This window comes from Salmo salar, chromosome 24 (assembly GCF_965601325.2).
Source record: "Salmo salar chromosome 24, fSalSal1, whole genome shotgun sequence".
In the NCBI taxonomy this organism is placed as follows: Eukaryota; Metazoa; Chordata; class Actinopteri; order Salmoniformes; family Salmonidae; genus Salmo; species Salmo salar.
The window spans coordinates 26,766,257-26,781,578 of record NC_138314.1 but is presented as its reverse complement, the minus strand read 5'-3'; the positions used below and the strand labels follow the sequence as shown (position 1 = coordinate 26,781,578).

The 15,322-nt window shown below is 43.9% G+C and overlaps 1 protein-coding gene across 1 annotated transcript; it reads right to left on the bottom strand.

Moving 5' to 3' along the window:
• Positions 1 to 2,110: 2,110 nt before the first annotated feature.
• Positions 2,111 to 14,401, bottom strand: LOC106585464 (adenosine receptor A2b). The gene is made up of 4 exons (XM_014171690.3): positions 12,135 to 14,401; positions 10,156 to 10,240; positions 7,338 to 8,059; positions 2,111 to 4,133 (listed from the first exon to the last, which is right to left on the bottom strand). Exons 3-4 carry the CDS (start codon positions 7,670 to 7,672, stop codon positions 3,104 to 3,106), a joined length of 1,365 nt encoding a protein of 454 aa, XP_014027165.1. The 5' UTR covers positions 7,673 to 8,059; positions 10,156 to 10,240; positions 12,135 to 14,401; the 3' UTR covers positions 2,111 to 3,103.
• Positions 14,402 to 15,322: the final 921 nt, after the last annotated feature.

Below are 15,322 nucleotides of genomic sequence, written 5' to 3'. Positions count from 1 at the left end.
TGTCGTACATTTCATTATAGGTCAGCTGTTGACCTCCACAGAGATGATGGAATTATGCCCAATCAAATTATGATGATGATATAGCGCCATCTTTTACTTACCTCCAAACTGCACTGTGACAAACATTTCACCTTCTCTCTATACAAAATGCTTCAGACCAGACCTCTATAGACCCCTCCTGTAAGGTCGCTACAAGCAGCTGAAGCACTCGCCTCTTCCATAGAGCCAAAAGAAGTAATGAGTTTGGGCTAAGCACACAGTGCCACAATAGGGGGTGTTAAATCAATGTTGTTGACTACAATCACACTTAGTGACAAAGCTTTGGCATTGAGGGAGAGGCCATTGTGAATGGCTTCTGCAGTTGCTCTGAGCAAACCAACAGTTGACAGGGTAAATATTCTGTTTGGAATTTTAACCAGACATGTAAACAGTTTTGAACTGTTGCAGGGACATCACATTCCCCCATGGTCGATAACCCCTCTGACACCCACTCTTCTCTCTTCTCCTTTCAAAAGATGAGAAGACAGGAAGCCTTTTATGTGAAGGGACTGTTTTTGTTTGTATCCATGGAGTCAATACACAGACAAAGCTTTTACTGCTACTTGTTGAACACTGTGGTCTGACAGCTATACTGTGGGAGATGACTTATTGTCAGCCGACCACTAACTGGAATTGAAAGTAAGACTGTGTATGACCTATAGAGACAATGCTACACTACTATCTAGCGAATTACAATGGCAAGCCAGTTGTTACCACAAGCCTCATCACAACAAATCTAAGAGAGCAATAATCTGTCTTTATGCTTAGAGATGTTAGGGGCAGGAATCAGCTTTTCCTCTTACTTCACAAATACCACACAAGTTGTATTGAATACACTTCACACATTCTCTACTTACCACCATAACAATGACCAGTACAGTAGATCATCTGAGGACCTAAGTCCATTCATGGCATGGTCTGCTGACTTGTATATGCTACATCAAGCAGGGCTGGTGAGAGTTAAACCATCAACACTGAACTATGAATAAACTAGCATTTTCCCCTCTATGACCATGAAGAGAATTGCATTGGTACTGCTCAAATCACACTATCAATCAGATGAGCCAAGAATACCAGACCATCGAACACTTGATAGATTGTACAGTGAATGAGGCACTAGAACCACTCAGCGACAGAATTAGATTAGTCTTGTTCAGTGAGCACCATTACTCATGGCCAAATGTACAGTAAACCATGTACAGTATCAGGACCAATGGTCATCACTGAGTCATGACAGGAAGGTAACATAACCCCCCAGGTCACTTAGGACAGTCACAGGTATATCATTTTACATTAGATTTGAGTAATTTAGCCGACGGTCTCATCCAGAGCGATTTACAGTAGAGTGCATACATGTTCTTACGTTTTCTTATATCAACAGTAGAGGTTAGTACAGTAACACTGGAATAAACATACATGTGGGTGAGGATGACACTGTAAAACAGGTAAGTGGTGAGTGGTGAGTGAGAGATGTATTGGTCAGAATGGCCACAGCTAAAAGGGTGAGTTGTTGAAGTCTGATTTAGCAATGTCAGAAATGGGGGGAGAGACAATATGTTGTTGTGCAGAAAAAAACAGTAAACACCAGTGAACTAGTCTGGGAGCATCTTTTAAAAAACATTCAAATGTCATTTCAGGAAGCCCCTGAGAGAATATCAAAAAAGAGAATGCCCTGTAACCCTGTAACCTGGAATCATCAGGGAATTTGGATAAAAGCTGGGAAAGCTGGAGAAATCTGAGGATCTCACAGCTTGTGATAGGGGACATAAATCCCCATAGAGGGCCCGTCTGCTCTAGTCTGCCCCCTCCCCAGACTCACCAGCAAGCCTGCCTCCGAAGCTTCACTTCCCTTTGTCCAAAACTCCTCCCTGCTTGGAGCAAAGCCACAGTGAGCCCTAGAGCTTTCTCTGCACTTATTGATCAATAGTTGGTTAAGCTTATTGATGAATAGTTGGGAAAGCTTATTGATGAATAGTTGGGAAAGCTTATTGATCAATAGTTGGGAAAGCTGTACAGTAATTGTAATGCGTAAACAGTGCAACATGGAAACGCAAACAGATACACTTTAAGATGACAATTACATGCAAATATTTATTTTCAAACAGGAGGTATTGCATCCTGTATTGCATCTGAAAATGTGAAAATGCAGAGAATGCCATAGCTATGTAACACTTGAGAGTATATTCAGTGAAAAATGTAAGCTGTATGTGTCATTGATGAATTATTTGGGCCATTTAATTGTCTGTGTAATCTCAACGATCAGCTCAACAGTTTTGGTTTGTGTTACTGACAGACAAGTTGAGAAAGTGCACAGTAGTTTAGATATTCCTCAAAATAGTTTAAAACCATTATCATTTAAAAACACGCAGATCATTTTTTGAGCATTCATACATTTGCAAGATCATAAACCTGAACATCTAAAAGAGATTGTTCTTATCATGTCCATCTGTATGGTGCACAAACATTCTAAATCAATGCAGTAGTACTGTCCCCTTATCACGTACCTGGAATATCCCTGCCATCCCCAAACGCACAAGATTCATCATAAACGTGATTTATTAAAACCTCACCAGTTATCATACAACAAAAGTTAATTGTGAGGATTCAGATTTAAGCACCAGACACAAGTCACAGACCAAGAGAATAAACATCGTAAACAGAATCACATTTAACTATTCGAGTCACATTAACGTTTCTTCCATAAACTAAAACATTTTTGTTTGCAAATTTAAATAGAATTGTTCATGCCCCCAAAATAAGTTGTTCTCTTCCGCATGGTGAATGTACAGTAGGCTTTGCATGCCTGCCTTTGTGTAGGTCCTCGTTTCGTACTCATTCAGGACCACGGTTACAATCCCTGGCGATAGAATGCCTCCAAGTATGTGGAATTAGGCCATCTGGATAAGATGGGATACAACCAAACTCTGATCCTCAGATTGTGAGCCTGACTGCCCAGTAATCTACCTGAGCTGACTCCAAAAAATGTACACATCCGTAGTAATTTCACACCAAAGGCCAGGTGATAAGGATCCTTTCTGGCTGTCTAATGCCCATTCTGTGTCCATTAGGACACCTCAGTGAGCTCAGCGAAGCAGGTTTTATGTTTATAGAACAGTGTTTTGACCTGGACAGGGGAGAGATCCTGCCTGTCCTTTACCTCTTCCACCTCCGGACCTTTGTGAGACTGCTGCTGCTGGTCCCCATACTGCAGGGGATGACATAAAGGGGGTATATGTGTCTGTCTGAGAGGCTGTGGCACAGGGAGGCTTTCCCTGTGATTGTGGGAGCTAATCACGGTAAGAGGGTGGTTGTAAATGGGCGCTGGCTTCAGAACACCCCCTGCAGGTTTGATATGGCTATGACAGGGGTGGGAGCTCTCACAGCTACTGCTGCTGCTACTGTGCTTGGTAAAGAGGTCGAAGCGGAGGCCATTGGCCTTAACCCTTACTGAGCCGCTGATACTGTTGTGGGTGGAGGTGCGGCTGCTGCCACCACTGTCAAACAGCTCCCGGCAGACCAGGACATGGCGGCGGATGACCCTCTTGAAGGTGTGGCGGAACTCCTGGATGCGGTATGCGTAGATGAAGGGGTTGACCACTGAGTTGCCGTGAGAGAGGATGATGGCAACGTATATGATCCAGAGGGGCGGGCGGGCACACTGAGGGCAGAATAGGGTGAAGCAGTTGATGATGTGCAGCGGCAGCCAACAGATGGCAAACAGGCCCACGATGATGGCCAGCGACTTGGCCGCCTGGACCTCCTTCTGCAGGGTGGAGTGGGACTTCCCCCCGTGGACAGCCTTCAGTTCTATGAGCTTCAGCTGATGCCGAGCTGCCATGAAGATCCGCAGGTAGATGACCAGCATGAGCAGCAGAGGCATCAGCACACAGGCGAAGAAGTTAAAGTAGACCATATAGTCCATGACCACCACATCCTCAAACAGGCACTCCATCAGGCCTGGGGGGCAGGTGCTGTTGGGGCGCTCAGTGGACTTATTCCAGCCCAGCATCGGGGTCAGGCCGATGATAATGGACAGCACCCAGCAGACAGCAATTATCCCTTTGGCACGCTGGCCTGTCACCAGGCTATTGTATCTGTGGGAATAATAAAGCAATGGACTGTCAGTAAGACACACATGATGGGCTCTCTTGGCTGGAGGAGGATAAGTTAGACTCCTCCAGAGGTTAAGGGATAGAGAGTTAAATAATAAACACTATAATAGTATATCATCAGCTAGGTTTCCATCCAATTTGCGACCAATTTTTATGTGAATATTCTAAAATCTTTATTAAACAATATGCGCATTTTCCCACCAGAGATGTTTCCATCAAACAGACTTTTTGCAGATAAAAGGCTGTGCGTGATGACGTGGTGCACATGAAAATAACTTTTTCCCTTAAATTCCCATGTACCGAATGAAAAATACAAGTTAAATGGTTTTCCAGCGCATTTTGAAATCTACTCATGGTTTTGTCACAAAAACTGTTGTGTTATTTAGCAAATGTGCCCACTCCAGTCTTGACACATGCACTCTAGCCAACAGCTCACAGATACAGCAGGTAGGCTACCTACATTATGAGATTATTATGGATAAGAGCAATATTATTTGTATTTGTCAAATGGCAGCCAAGCATCGATTATCATGTCACCAGAATAAGACCCTTGATATTTATTGGAAAGGAGCATCAAGCTCATGACCTTTAACATTCACCACACTGCGAAGTTCATCATCATTTCTTTAATCTGTAGCCTAATAAACTGCATGCTTTCCCGAGTCATAGTGGGAGGACAACACAACATACACTACATGAACAAAAATGTGTGGACACCTGCTCATCTAATATCTCATGCCAAAATCATGGGCATTAATATGGAGTTGGTCCCCCTTTGCTGCTGTAACAGCATCCCCTCATCTGGGAAGGCTTTCCACTAGATGTTGAAACATTTCTGCGGGGACTTGCTTCCAATCAGCCACAATAGCATTAGTGAGGTCGGGCACTGATGTTGGGCAATTAGGCCTGGCTCTCAGTCGGCGTTCCAATTCATCCCAAAGGTGTTCAATGGGGTTGAGGTCAGGGCTCTGTGCAGGCCAGTCAAGTTCTTCCGCACCGATCTCGACAAACCATTTCTGTATGGACCTTGCTTTGTGCACGGGGGCATTGCCATGCTGAAACAGGAAAGGGCCTTCCCCAAACTGTTGCCACAAAGTTGGAAGCACAGAATTGTCTAGTATGTAATTGTATGCTGTAGCATTAAGATTTCCCTTCACTGGAACTAAGGGGCCTAGCCCGAACCATGAAAAACAGCCCTAGACCATTATTTCCCCCCCACCAAACTTTACAGTTGGCACTATGCATTCGGGCAAGTAGTGTTCTCCTGTCATCCGCCAAACCCAGATTCGTCCCTCGGACTGCCAGATGGTTAAGTGTCATTTATCACTCCGGAGTCCAATGGTGGAGAGCGTTACACCACTCCAGGCGACTCTTGGCATTGCGCATGGTGATCTTTGGCTTGTGTGTGGCAAGTCGGCCATGGAAACCCATTTCATGAAGCTCCCGACGAACAGTTCTTGTGCTGACCTTGCTTCCAGAGGCAGTTTGGAACTCTGTAGTGAGTGTTTCAACCGAAGACAGACGATTTTTACGTAATATGTGCTTCTGCACTCGGCGGTCCCAGTCTGTGAGCTTATGTAGCCTATCATTTCCAGCTGAGCCATTGTTGCTCCTAGACGTTTCCACTTCACAATAACAGCACTTACAGTTAACCGGGGCCGCTCTAGCAGGGCAGAAATTTGACGCTGACTTGTTGGAAAGGTGGCATCCTATGACGGTGCCACGTTGACAGTCACTGAGCTCTTCAGAAAGGCCATTCTACTGCCAATGTTTGTCTATGGCGATTGCATGGCTGTGTGCTCGATTTTATTCACCCGTCAGCAACAGGTGTGGCTGAAATAGCCGAATCCACTAATTTGAAGGTCTGTCCACATACTTTTGTATATATAGTGTATCATTGCGTGACTAAGTTTACTTCGACATGATGGTTATTATATCAATATTTGCGCATAAAGGCATTTCCACTGCTTTTTTTGCGTAATTAATTTTACAGACACAAAAAGATCCCACCATGTCGAACTAACAAATTGTCTGTCGGCATTTATAACATTGCCCGTTTGTGACTTGTTTCATGCGTCAGGTAATTCATCTGACGGATGGAAATGTGGTTAGACACACTCTTTTTATGGGAAAACCTCTCGTCTAAGTTATAAAAAGAGACTTAAAAACAAAACGTCAGTATTTAGAAGGGAAGTCTATTTCAAGTGTCTGTCGGTCAGTGTGGGAGAGCAGCTGAGCTTTTGGGCCTGTTTCTGTCACATTCTCTAGAAGTTGAGTTTCAAAGGTTAGCTGTGCGAAAACAGCAACCCCCCCTCCCCCGTGCAGCAACACAGACATGCACAAATGCCCTTAACACATCCCAGGGACACAACAGAACAGCAATCTTGGACGCAATAAAAAGGGAGTGAATGGCATGTTGTTTTTAGGTAATGCACACTATCAAATATGCCAGTAAGAGTGAGGTTGAAAAGAGTGTGTGAGCATCAATCTACACACACTATCCAGAAAGTGTATAAGTAATTACTGATTATTAATATATTTTAGGGAATAATGTAATTTATATTTGTTTATCTAGGAAAATAAATGGTCTGAACAGCATTTTTTTTTTTACATGCTTATAGTTCTGAATGGGGATCATGATCTGTATAAACTATTAGTAAGAGGAGATTACAGTTAACTGGTCTTGGGTGAGATGGCCTCCTGAGAGACTATAGCTGGTTCCACTGAGGAAATCAAAAGCTCATCTAGCCATTTGGTCCAAAAACCTAAAGTTCATTTAAAAATAGCACGGTCCTCTACTGCTCTATTCTGAAAATATCTCACACAGATTTTAAGATTAAGAAAAATGTAGCAATGTGCTACTGGCATAAAGCATGAACTACACAATGTACCTGCAACCTGGGTATGCAAATCAATCAATAACGCTATACAACCTCAGAGGGCAGATTTAAATCTTTGAAAAGCCTAACCCAGGGTTGGGAAACCTTTTGACTCGAGGGCCACATAGGGATTTCGAAATTCGTCCGCTCCAATTTTTTTTGTGGGCCATTTCCCCCCAAAAGTAGTTTGCTCACCCCTGGTCTAACCTCTTTCTCCGTATATGGGAGTGGAAAGCAGCGCGACAGCAGCAATATGTTTAAAATGGTTGGCACACTCTCTGTTATGTTCATACAATTTGGAACTGACCTGAGGGGTATCTTGATAGCGATGTAGCGGTCTATGGCAATGGCCAGCAGGCTGAAGATGGAGCTCTGGGTGAGCACCAGCACAAAGCAAGCAATGAAGAGGCAGCCATAGAAGTTGGAGCAGAAGCCCGTGCTGATGACGATGGCGAAGGGGATACCCAGCACTCCCACAGCAATGTCTGCCACCGCCAGGGACACCACAAAGAAGTTGGTGATGCTCTGCAGGTTGCTGTTGAGACAGACGGCCCAGCAGACCAGCACATTGCCCAACACAGACAGTACAGCTATCAGCAGCTCCAGCACAATGTAGATGACAGACGCAGCATCGTTCAGCATGGTGAGAAGAGCAGCGAGGTCACTGAGGAGGAGGGAGGACCACTCTCCTCAAGGTCCATAGCTGCAGCCTGGCAGCAGTGCGCTTACTCTGTAGGGTGTATCTCACTGCCTGGGACTATGGCTGAGCTCTCCACACAGAGAGCACTTCACCTTAAAGCCTCTTAGAAGTCCCACACAGTTGGTGGTCAGAGAAGCAGTCCAAAGGCTAAGGCATTCTCCTCACTTAACATATAAGGCATGACAGTCTCCTTTCTGTTATGGTATCTGCTGTCCTGTCTGGCCCTCGCCTCTCAAGTCCTTCCCCTCCACTGTTTGAAGATTCAGCCCTGTGAAACTCAGATGGGGCTCAGATTGAGCCAGGAAGTGATCACGAGCGTCATACTGCTGCTGATAAAGGGAAGAAAGAGTAAATAAAGTGGAAATACTGAATGCAGAAATGACTACACAAAATACCAGTGAATAAGAGGACTTTCCATCAAATATTAACCACATTTGAAGTCAAACAATAAATTACAATGTATTGTCTGCCATGATACTCTGGAATTTCCAATGTAGCAAGTCAAATAACAATTGTACTGTTTACTTTACATAGACAATGTACTGCATCCCCATACAACTGCCGGTCACTAACAGTCACGAAACTGTAAACCAGGGCTAGAGTAAATAATGTCATGATGACACGGTGGTGTTATGGAGCCACTATCCCAGTGACAGTTAAATGTCAGCTGTACCAGAGAGAGGAAGAAGTCAGATGCTTCAGGAACTGGAATTTTCTATGTCCCCTGAGATCACCCAACCCCTGCCTGATAAGGAGAAAGTAGTCTTGAGGACATCCAGACAGAATCACTAAATGAGGTTATCAGGACACCAAATGAAGCATTCAAATTTCGTTAGAGAAGGGTGTCGTCATGCTCAAGAATAAAAAGAAGAAAAAAAAGGAACGTAGTACAGTATGTGGTTTGGGATTACAGCAGGTATAATCTACACTTGAAATGACAATTGTTTTAAACAAGGTCTAATTTGTCAATCAACTGTGGTCACTGCGCCACGCTGAATTTCCCTGGAATTAAATATGAGCGTGAAGAGGTTTCCAAACTCCTTTCATACAGAACTCTGATCATGTTTATGGAGAATTCCCACTGTGAAGCCAAGGATGTTTTCTGAGGTTACTCATGGTTTCAGGAGATAACAGCTGTGATGGAACTGAAAGGCCTTTGCTCTCAGAAACATTTCCATTTAGGTGGGACTGAGGTTTCTTCCGACCAATCTCAGTTACTGTTTTAAGTTTATCACACACATACAGCATGAGGCACCGAGGCTGCTGTGGCAAATAGTGTCAGTCTTGGAGCACATGTAACCCAACAGTGACAGATCTGATAGCCATAGCCTAGAATACTGTAGGAAAAACCCTTTGCATTGCAAAAAGCCTATAATGCAGTTGTGAAAGGCGAAATTATGTTCACCATCACACAGACCTAGTCACAAAAAGACCAGGGAAGGTACAAAGTGGTACCTTCAATATAGAGGTTACAACTTGATTAGAAGTGACATCGCAATGTGACTGCATATGTGACCCTGTCTCAGTCACCTTACAACAGCAGTCAAAAACTAGGTAATAACAGGGTATTTCAGTTGTCCCCTTTGACAGCACTTGAGGGGTATGAATAGTCCAAGTATAGTCTATAAATTCATTTTTATTCCATTGTGAAATAGCTGTAGCAAACAAGAGCTCTGACTGTATTCTGCTGAACAGTGGACCCTGGTGGTTGGATTAAAACCAAGGGTAGTGCTTAGATACTGCATCTCAGGTAAAAAGTATTATTTTAAGTAACTGTCTAGTGTTTACAGATTTCTATGAAATATGAAGAGTCATTAATTACGTAAAATTGTTGGAATGGTGTAGACGTACCCCAACAACAGAAGGGTGTGGGTGTAAATGGGTCATAAAAAAATTATGTAAGTAGACCACTGATTGGCCAGCTTATCGATGACATAATCCTCTATGAGGAAATAGCAAGTATTTTTATAAATGGTCTGTTTGTGATATAAGTTTGAGGTTGGGTTAAAATACAAAATGTTATATCAAATTTATGCTTTGGCCACAAATACGAGCATAGGATGAAACAAAAACATTATTTGGGTATGAGTTAACAGAATATGAATTTATAAAAGTTTGATTTTCTCTGGACAGTTACTGTAAGCTTAACACAAAATATGTTCAAGCTTGACACAAAAGGCAAATGAAATCATTCCCATGAAGACAAACCAACTGAACATACTGGGCCTCAATAAGTGCACATAAACAGCTTCATGTAAGACTGTTTGCTGAGGAAACCAGAGAACATAAAGAATCTGACTCCCACTTTAATACACTTACCTGTAAAACCACTGTGGTAAAATGGAAACATAATATACCTGGCACACCCATCAACATTATCCTTACCAGTAAGTGACAGTATTAGTATCCCTAACTATCTACTCACCTCCATCCTGTAGTTCCCTATCAAAGAGGGAGTATTTGTTTATTTGGATCCCCATTAGCTCTTGCAGAAGCAGCAGCTACTCTTCCTGAGGTCCCAAAAAACACAAAACATGACAAGTAACAAAACACTGATACACTGCTAGACAAGGACAGTCACATTCATGTTTAAATACAATGATTTACAAACAATACAACATACAAGGGGATCTGTGTAAACATAATATCTAGAAATACATAGTGATTAAAAAACTTCCCAAAATGTATTGGGCACAATTATCCATAATATACAGTGCCTTCAGAACGTATGCATACCCCTTGACTTATTCCACATTTCTTGTGTTAGTCTGAAATCAAAATCCCCAAAAATACAACAAATCTCACCCATCTACACACAATACCCCATAATGACAAAGTGAAAACATGTTTTTAGAAGTTTTTCAAAATTGGATAGAATTCCAAGGATTTGGACTTCTAGTTCACCCTTCTAACTCCATTTTATTCATCTATTATCTATTAATTCATCCAAGTATGCAAGCGCTTTGCACACCTGGATTGTACAATATTTGCACATTATTCTGTTTAAAATTCTTCAAGCTCTGTCAAGTTGGTTGTTGATCATTGCTAGACAGCCATTTTCAAGTCTTGCCATAGATTGTCAAGACGATTTAATTAAAAACTGTAACTAGGCCACAGGAACATTCAACATCATCTTGGTAAGCAACTCCAGTGTATCCTGTATTTGGCCTTCTGTTTTAGGTTATTGTCCTGCTGAAAGGTGAATTTGTGTCCTAGCGTCTGTTGGAAAGCAGACTGAACCAGGCATACCCATAACATGATGCAGCCACCACAATTCTTGAAAATATGAAGAGTGGTACTCAGTGATGTGTTGTATTTGCCCCAAACATAACGGTTTGTATTCAGGACATAAAGTTAATTTCTTCGCCACATATTTAGCAGGCTTACTTTAGTGCCTTATTGCAAACAGGATGCATGTTTTGGAATATTTTTATTCTGTACGGTCTTCCTTCTTTTCACTCTGCCATTTACGTTAGTATTGGGGAATAACTACAATTCTCAGTTTTCTCCTATCACAGCCATTAAACTCTGTAACTGTTTAAAAGTCCTCTTTGGCCTCATGGTGAAATCCCAGAGCTGTTTCCTTCCTCTCTGGCAACTGAGTTAGGAAGGATGCCTGTATCTTTGTAGTGGCCGGGTTTATTGATACACCATCCAAAGTGTAATTAATAACTTCACCACACTCAAAAGGATATTAAATGTCCGCTTTAATTTTTTTTTACCCATCTACCAATAGGTGCCCTTGTTTGCGAGCCATTGGAAAACCTCCCTGGTCTTTGTGGTTGAATCTGTGTTTGAAATTCACTGCTCGACTGAGGGACCTTACAGATAATTGTATGTTTGGGGTACAGAAATTAGGTAGTCATTCAAAAATCATGTTAAACACTATTATTGCACACAGAGTGAGTCCATGCAACTTATTATGTGACTTTTTAAGCAAATCTTTACTCCTGAATTTATTTAGGCTTGCCATAATAAAGGGGTTGAATACTTATTGACTCAAGACATTTCAGCTTAGCATTTTTAATTAATTTGTAAACAAGTCAAATAGCATAATTCCACTTTGGCATTATGAGATATTGTGTGAAGGCCAGTACAACAAAATGTCAATTTAATCCATTTTAAATTCAGGCTGTAACAACAAAATGTGGAAGAAGTCAACGGGTGTGAATACTTTCTGAAGGCACTGTAAGCCTTGCATAGGCTAAGGTCCCGTGTCTGTATACCTGAACGAAAATCATTTTGATACCTGAACGAAAATCATTTTGATTGCACCAGCACTGTTGTATAAACTTACATTGTTTAACAAAATGTTTAATTAGGCAATTCATTAAAATAGTTAAAATACTCTAAATGCAAACCCTTTGACTTCTATCCAATTCCATGTTCAATAAAAAAACTTACCTTTTTAAATGTTTGCCTCGTCGTATTCGAAATGAATTACAATCTTTTTAGAAATGAGTTTGCACCATATTTATAATCATTACTTAATAAAATAACATAATTCCTCGAAAACCTGTTGTGAAGAATAAGATATGGGAAACTCAATTTGATAGGCTACTTGTGCGCTCCGCTCCCACCGTTTCACTGCCGATTCTCGGTTCAATACCTCAGGCTGACCAGATTTACACCACGTGATCCCATGGTCCGTGTTCGTGCGGATAATTACTTTTCTACACTAAACCGAGTAACACGGAATGAGAAAACGCACAGTTGTTTTGTTTTTAAGACACATTTTAAAACGGATTTCTTATTTTTTTACATTTTTAATCTCATTTTTCCTTATAAACCCAAACACAATTTGATATATTTTGATTTTACACATGTGGGTGGGGTTAAATGTGGAATGCCTGTCATTGGCCAAATAAACAGCCAACACTTCCTGTCCATTCAAAATAGAGGTTCACCCTTCAACTCCATTTTATTAATCTATTAATTAATCCATTAATAGCTTCCCATAACATGCCACAGTGCCAAGGCAATTTCTACTTCAGATTTAAGGTTAGCTATGTAAGCTAGCCACAAGAAAGATAGTGTTTATTGACTTAAATTCCTACTTCAGATTGAAGGTTATTCATGAACTTGTCACACCCTGATCTGTTTCACCTGTCCTTGTGATTGTCTCCACCCCCTCCAGGTGTCACCCATCTTCCCTATTATCCCCTGTGTATTTATACGGGTGTTCTCTGTCTGTCTGTTGCCTGTTCGTCTTGTTTGTCAAGTCAACCAGTGTTTTTGTTCTCAGGGCCTGCTTTTCCCAGTCTCTCGTATTCTCGTCCTCCTGGTTTTGACCCTTGCCTGTCCTGAGTCTGCCTGCCTGGCCACTCTGCCTGCCCCTGAGCCTGCCTGCCTGCATCTTTGCCCCACCTCTGGATTGTTGACCTCTGCCTACCCTGAGCCTGCCATCTGGTACCATTGCCCCACCTCTGGTTTACTGACCCCTGCCTGCTTTGACCTGTCTATTGCCTGCCCCTGTTGGAATATTAAACCATTGTCAAGTTGACGTGTCTGCATCTGGGTCTTAACTTGATTCCTGATAGTATGAACGGGCCATGACTGACCCAGCAGTCCTGGGCCAGCTGCGCAACACCGAGAGAACCCGAGGCCTCCCGACCTGCCCAGAGGGCTGCCGAAGATGACCGAGTCACCTTTTCCTGAGTCTATGCTAGTAGGCAGAGCTGGGCTGTCACCAGCGGAACGGCAATGCAGAATCGACACGAAGAGTTGTCTGTATTGTGGGACTCTTGGTAATTTCTTGTCCTTTAAAAAAAAAAAACAGGCTGGTAGGAGCGAATACTCTGGTGGGCCATATCGAGAACGTTCCTGCTTCCCTTGCTCGAACCCCTTTTCATGCCATTCTGCTGTGGGGAGACCAGTCCAAATCTCTCTGGATTCTCATTGACTCTGGGGCCGACGAGAGCTTTTTGGACGCTACCCTGGCGTCCGAGCTGATCATCCCCACTCAGCCCCTCTCCATTCCCATGGACGTTAGAGCGCTGGACGGGCACACTATAGGCCGAGTCACCCACAACACCACTCCCATCAACCTACGTGTGTCAGGGAACCACAGCGAAGCTATCCATTTCCTGCTCATCAAGTCCCCTCAGATTCCAGTGGTATTGAGATTCTCCTGGCTCCAGCGACACAATCCCCTCATTAACTGGTCTATTGATGCCATCATGGGCTGGAGCCTGTTCTTCCACACCAGTTGCTTGAAGTCAGCACAACCTGCCCTGGGACGTCTTCCTGGGGGCTCAGTAGGTGCCCTGGACCTCTTCGCCATTCCCGCGGAGTACCAGGACCTCTGGGAGGTGTTCAGCAAGGCCCGGGCCGCTTCGTTCCTGCCGCACCGACCTTATGACTGCGGGATTGACCTTCTCCCTAGCACGACTCCGCCCCGAGGACGACTGTACTCTCTGTCGGGACCTACATTGGGATGGAGACCTACATTGGACTCCCTTGCTGCAGGATTCATCCTTCTCCTGCCGGCGCAGGGTTCTTCATTGTGGAGAAGGACAAGACCCTGCGCCCGTGCATCGACTACCTGGGTCTCAACAACATAATGGTGAAGAACCGCTACCACTCATCTCCTCGGCCTTCGAGGCGCTCCAGGAGGCCACCGTGTTTTCCAACCTGGATCTACACAATGCCTATCACCTGGTGCGGATATGGGAAGGAGACGAGTGGAAGACCGCCTTCAACATGGCCAGAGGTCACTACGAGTATCTGGTCATGCCATTTGGCCTTACCAACGCCCCTGCTGTGTTCCAGGCTCTGGTCAATGATGTTCTCCGCGACATGTTGAACCGGTTTGTCTGTCTACCTAGATGACATCCTCATCTTCTCCTATTCCACCCAAAAACATGTGCTCCACGTCCGACAGGTTCTCCAACGCCTCCTGGAGAACCATCTGTTTGTAAAAGCAGAGAAGTGTGTGTGTTCCCTCGTTCCACCATCCCTTTTCTGGGTTTCATCCTCGCCGCAGGGAGTGTGCAAATGGATCCTGGGAATGTGAGAGCAGTGGTGGATTGGACCCAGCCTACTTCCAGGGTGCAGCTGCAACGTTTCCTGGGGTTCGTCAACTTCTATCGCCGCTTTATCCGGGGTTACAGCACCTTGGCTTCCCCCCAGTCCTCACTCAACTCGCCCAAGGTTCCGTTCATGTGGTCTCCAGCTTCTGACCAAGCGTTCCCGGACCTCAAAAAATCGTTTAACCACAGCTCCTATCTTGGTTCATCCGCACCCTTCCCGTCAGTTTGTGGTGGAGGCCGATGCTACTGATGTCGGCGTGGGGGCGGTCCTATCCTAGTGTTCTGCACTGGACCTCAAGCTACATCCTTGCGCCTTCTCCCATTGCCTCAACTCTACGGAAAAAAACTACGATGTGAGGAATCGTGAGCTTCTCGCGGTGACGATGGCGTTGAAGGAATGGAGGCACTGGCTGGAAGAGGCGGAACACCCATTCGTGTGAACCAACCACAAGAACCTGGAGCATCTCCGCACCGCCAAACGCCTCAACTCCAGGCAAGCCAGATTGGCCCTGCTGTTCACACGGTTCAACCGTACCGGTCGGAATCCAAGAATGTCATGCC

What these genes read in the sequence shown, in the direction of transcription:
- LOC106585464 (XM_014171690.3), bottom strand. Translation starts at nt 7,672, where the DNA reads ATGCTGAACGATGCTGCGTCTGTCATCTACATTGTGCTGGAGCTGCTG. An exon ending in GCTATCAAGATACCCCTCAG is followed by an intron (nt 4,134 to 7,337) that starts GTCAGTTCCAAA and finishes TTATTCCCACAG; the next exon opens with ATACAATAGCCTGGTGACAG.